Raw genomic sequence first — 5,805 nt, forward strand, 5'->3', positions numbered from 1 at the left:
GGGGCTGTTGGCTGAGCACCTCAGATCCTCTAGTCATAGGTCTCTGTTCAGAACTGAGATGTCCCCATACATCTGCCCTTCCTAAAGAATATATCAAAGGGGGTTTGACCATGAAATTCAGTTAGAGAGTAGCTCACCTTGCATGTGCCAACCGTAGATCCTATCTACAGCAATGCATGGAGCATGGGTCCCCAATTTCCAGTTTTCAGAGTCACTTGAGACTTCCAAAAGGCTTGGATGATGGCAACTCATCACCCACAGGGGTCTGGGTGACTGCATGCCTGCACACTAATGGCTTAAATGTCTATCTCAGAATTGTATCCTCTTAAAAATGTGAGTCTTTTGTCCGTGTGGAGGTGCCAACCCTTCCCAGAGTGGGTCTTGCTGGTAAGGGAGTGTGAGAACCTGCGTCTTGAGGTGTGTGGGAATGCCCTAACGAGAGGGGAAATGTCTAGAAGGGGAGAATTTGCACTTACTTCTCCTTTGTGACCAGGGCAATGCTGCTAACACCATCTTAATGAGCCCCTACCTCTCCCTTAATATCATAAAGCCCTCAGGAGAGGAAATTTTCAAAAGGCAAATCTGCTTCTCCCTTCTGACACTTGTCCTGCCTGACCTGAGGGGTCCTGGGAACACGAAACATAGTATGAATTGACAGAGGTGTTAAAAAGACCGACCGACCCTACAATGATGAGCCAAAGCACAGTTACCTTATAGCTTGCATATTTATTGAACAAATCCTACTAAAATAGCTAAAATACATTGGGTACTTATGAGAGGACCACGTTACAAAAGCCTGCATTTTCGGCAGCGCACACTGCAATTCTACATAATGCCACAAATGCACAATACTGTTTCCTTGCTTTATTTACAGAGCTGATATATCTACCCTAACAGAGGTGGGGTAGCGAGAATGCACAAGAAACTCAAGCCAGAGGGGAAGCGAGAGAAAGAACGAAGAGGGACAGTGCGTGCATCATTGGTGTTTAACAGTCAGAAGCGCAAACAGTTCAGAACAAGGCCTGCCCTGTCAAAGGAAGAGCTAAAGACGTTATATAAAAATTAAGGTGGGCTTTCAGTCTGGCTAACACAACATTCTGTGAGGAGATGGCATTGTCAGATTTTATTTTTGTTTATACATTTCATTGGGAGCAAGGACAAAAATGTAAAATCTACACCTTGCTTATCAAAACTGCCCCAAAAATGTGTTTTGCCTTTCATCATCATCATCATCATCATCATCATCATCATCACCACCACCACCACCACCACCACCACCATCACCACCATCGTCATCACTGTCATAATCATCAACTTCATCATCACTATTTTATAAAGATATTTTTCCAATTTCAACTTTGGGAAAGGGATAATTTTCAAATTCCTACTCAAATGCCAGCACTTTGGATTTTTTTTTCCCCACATGGCACTTATTAAAAGAGTGGACTTTTATCCCCCTCCCCCAATATCTAGTCAAACAAAAAGAATCCAAAGAGATAACCTCAGAATGCCTGGAAAAAAATTATTGCTTTTCTTTTTCTAAGTCAGGCAGGTGAGGCTGCAGAAAGGAAGAGATCTGGTAGGTCAATTACAGTTTTGTGATTGCTCCCGCTACCGTGACTGCACATCCGCCAGGGCCAGTCACGAGAGGACAGCCTCTCACACTTCTTGGTAGCATCCACTCAACCTACAACACTGAAGAAGAAAGCCACACTCAAGACACAAGGAAAACAAGTCAGTCCAGTCTAGAGAAGAACATTCCAGGAAACAAAGTACCAACACCTTCTTTAGAACATGGAAATAGAAAACAACTCCACCAGAGCTACCTCGCCAAGGAGCATGTTGAAAGTCCAAAATAGCACCATTCATCAGTGTCTCAGGCCCTGTGGCAGCGTCTCAGTCACTTACCACAAGGAAACAATGAGTTTCAAACTACTTCTATACATCAAAAGAGTACATGGGTAAAATATAGATATACAGACAATCGATGAACATAAACTACTAGGTTTGTTACATCTAAATGAAGAAAGGAAAAAAAAAAAAAAACGTGGGGGGGACTCTCAGCCTCTGCAAGAAGCAGTTGGGAGCTGTGTGATGAAAGGCAGGAACGGACCGGTCATCTGAGCGCAGTAGGAGTTTTGAGTTGTGGAAGACATTGTTGTAGCGAACCAGGCCTGAAGGCCCACCTGTAGGGGTTGTAAACGTGGATTCACAGTGTGAAATTCTGAGCGTTTTCACTTGAGTCAGAATGATTAAAAACTGGTTTGATGAAACCTATTTGTCCACTGTAAATTCTCTAAAGCCAGGCTTAGAGTCCCATAGTTTCTTCTTAGAGTTGATGATTTACACAGAAAAAAAAAAAAAATCCCATATATGATACCAAGACCTCATCAAAACCCCATACACCATATATGCAATACAAATGGAGGTGGACGATTAAAAAGGGTGGAGGTAACTGATAGCTGGAGAGGTGAGTTCACGGCTGCCCGGCGGAGTCAGCGAGGCAGCGCCAGTCTCCTCCATCTTCTTGCGGTTCACTTCCTTAGGCACGGGAAGTCTTCCCTGCAGGAGAAGACAAACAGAAAGGCACACACACACACACACACACACACAAACATATACTTAGTCACACTTTTAAAACCATCTTTAAGGGATTTTGCTTTTCTACTTTTTTTTTTTTTTTTTTTTTGGACCTGGAACTTTTTCTATTGTGCAAACAGTTTCCTTCTGGAAAAAGAACAAGTATATTATGTTTAAAAGACTACTTCATATTTAGAGAAGATATAACAAGATGGCTGAAGGCCTGCCCCTCTTACCATGTCCGCCATGGAGCATGCTATAGTGCAGGCAAGAAATGCAGGGAAGGCCCTCTGCCCTCACACCTCACTGAGGAACCTCATCTGGACTTGCCCACCTGCTTGATATTGCCAGTGTGGAGGAGGGCTGTGGGGAGGCCTGACTGAGGTATGAATTAACTACACTGTTTCTTCTCACTCTCAGTTGCCTCAGGAGAATGATGCCCTAGTTTAGCCCAGAAGAAAATATCTAGGGACAAAAATACACATGTATGTGTATAAATAATTGTAAGGGGTGAGGCATGTAGCCCAGGGCAGAATATGTGCCTAGCATTCATTCTGTCTCTAGAGCCATCAAAGTAATAATGTAACAATAAATAATAGTAGTAATAGTAGTAATAATAATAATAATGATGATGATGATGATGATGAGGAGGAGGAGGAGGAGGAGGAGGGGTGAGTTGGTGGTAAAGGGTTACACAGTAACAGACATTCGTAAGCCATTGTGTGAGTACTGGGAATCAAACCCTTATCCTCTGGGAGAGAATCAGAGCCCTAAACCACAGAGCTACCTCTCCAGCTCCATGAAACTGCTAAATCTCAATGGATTCTGTCTTTATTGTGAAGCCAGCAGGTCAGTGCTAAGAAGCACAATCAACCTTCTTAAGGTCCAGTTGATACCTTGTTCTTCAAAGTGTCTACAGGAAAACTGGTGAGTTATCTTGGCTTTTGTTTGTTTTAAGAACAGTACTAATTTTTAAAAAAATTCCCCAAGACAGAGAATTTTGGCCCAACAAGATGTCACACCAAAACCATTTTGATATAGAATGTTTCCCAGGTCTATAATAACCAGAAGAAAGACAACCTAACAGTTTGTGATGATTTCCCATTTTGTTTTGTGGGTTGTCTCTGATGAGCAGGTACTACAGACAGCCATCACTTCATACTTCCAAGACCTTACCTCCCACTCTTAACCTTCCTTCCTGGTTTCGTTTTTGGGTTTATCACTGATATTTGAATTTAAATTTGCCTGACCAAGATTGAATCAAATTTAAGATCTGTAAAACATACACTTGATACATTCAATGATGCCTAAATGAACATTTGCATCTGAATCCATGTAGCAAAAAGAAGGTAACAGGAAGGTTGACTGATTTCTGGCTATGTAAGTGGTTTGCTTGCTGTTTTGAGATAGGATCTTACTATGCAGTCCAGGCTAGCCTCATATTTTCAATAGTCCTCCTGCCTCAGGTTTTTGGGGGTGCTGGGATTATAGGTATACATGATTTCCAATGTCAGCATAGTTTCATATTTGTGGATTATTATGGGATATATACAATGAATGTTGAGATGAAACTGAAAATAAGCCCGATTTTCTTCCTTGTGTGTGTTTATCCTTCAAACTTGAAAACGGTCTTCACAAACGGCAGCTCAGGTTCTCACCTTAGTAAGCCCTCCCTCCATTCCCTTGTATGGAAATGGTTCCTGGCTGACCCAGGCCAAGAGTTCTGGGCAGTGAACCTGTGGAGACACAAAAGCACACACATTCAAATCCCACACACGATCCACCCTGAAGCCATAGAGCCTCACCTTTCAAAGCTCAGTTCTCAATTCTCTAATTCTTAACTCTCAGGTCTCCGAGCTCTCCTCCTCATGCCCCCCCCCCGACCCCCACCTCCTGCTTAGAGTACCAGGAAACTCATCAGACTTTCTCCAAACATGCCCTGCACCCAGGAGGACTTCAGCTTCGACTTCACTCTTCCAAGATGGGCTCCAACAGATCAGAGATATCAATCAATGTTATCTTTAGCTGGCAAATTGGCAGCTTAATGACATGTCTGGCAGGGTACACTAAGTCACCATGGAGAGCTTCGAAAGCATCGTGCATTCCATGAGTGCCCTTGCAAACCTCATGGTGATGACGTCAGTGCTTAAGGTAGTCATCAACACTGTTAGGAAGGTTACGGAACCACCGACCCAGAGCAAAGGAGGAGGGCGGAGATGTCTTCTATCCTCCCCAGCTCCACGCAGCCCCTCCCTCACACTGCTCCCCAGAGCAGCCGGTATCTGAGAGAGGGGCAGGGCGCTGAGCAGCTGGGCAATGAATGATTCAGATAATAAGAGCTGATGGATTCTGAGGGGTGGGAGGAGGTTGAAGGAGGGAGGCAAGCTGAGTAAGTCTTCTTTAAATATACAAAGGGTTATTAGCATAAGGTGGTGGACCAGCTGTTCTCTATTTCCAGAAAGCAAGATGGGGAGGGGAGGCCTAAAACTACAAACCACAGATTTAGGTCAGCTGTAAGAGAGATCTTGGCACAGGGACTGTTAAATTACTGAAAGAATTTAGAGTGGAAAACTGTGAAATCTTCCTTTTTAAAAATTTAGAAATAGAATCCAACAGCCATCTGTCAGAGCTAATTCACATTTGATCCAGGGGGGGGGAAGATGAGACTCCTTCCAGATCTGAGTTTTGAAAGAAACCTCCTAGACAGGAACAATAAGACGCGCCTGTCATTAACAGATTAACACATAGACTCTCGCGTCACTTTCAGCCTTGGAAGCACTAATTGTTGAATTCGTGGCTAATATTTTGTTTGACGCTGAATCAGGAAGCACGGGTGGCTCTCGTGCTCGCTCCTTGGGATAACCTAGTGTGTTGGCTGGTCCATCAGTAATGCTCAGAGCACATCACAGCTCACTGAGTCACTGCATACACTACTTAATCTATTTTGACAGGTGGCCTATGAATAGGAATATTTTAATTACACAGAAGAGAGAAGTAAAACTCAGAAAGGTCAGGATGATTTGCCCAAAGCGACACTTCTCTGGTCAGGACTACAACTCAAATTACATTCCTTGATCTAAACTCTTCCTTCCAGTGTGCTGCTGGTCTTCAATTATTCCCTAAAGCAAAGTATCTCCTCCCACTTCGAGCTTTTTTTTTAAATTAATTGATTTATTTATTATTTTCTTTATTTACATTTCAAATGCTATCCCGAAAGTTCCCTAT

At 43.1% G+C, this 5,805-nt stretch overlaps 1 protein-coding gene across 2 annotated transcripts in view; it reads right to left on the minus strand.

Annotated features, from left to right (window-relative positions):
* Positions 1–706: 706 nt before the first annotated feature.
* Positions 707–5,805, minus strand: part of Nrep (neuronal regeneration related protein) — a 25,489-nt gene continuing 20,390 nt past the window's right edge. For both annotated transcript variants that reach the window (XM_021214491.2, XM_021214490.2), the window contains 2 exons: positions 4,239–4,316; positions 707–2,562 (listed from right to left, as the gene is read on the minus strand). In XM_021214491.2, coding sequence (XP_021070150.1) covers positions 2,437–2,562; positions 4,239–4,316 — 204 coding nt within the window. In that variant the 3' untranslated portion in view covers positions 707–2,436. The remainder of the gene's footprint in view (positions 2,563–4,238; positions 4,317–5,805) is intronic.

Source organism: Mus pahari, chromosome 15 (genome assembly GCF_900095145.1).
Source record: "Mus pahari chromosome 15, PAHARI_EIJ_v1.1, whole genome shotgun sequence".
Lineage (NCBI taxonomy): Eukaryota > Metazoa > Chordata > Mammalia > Rodentia > Muridae > Mus > Mus pahari.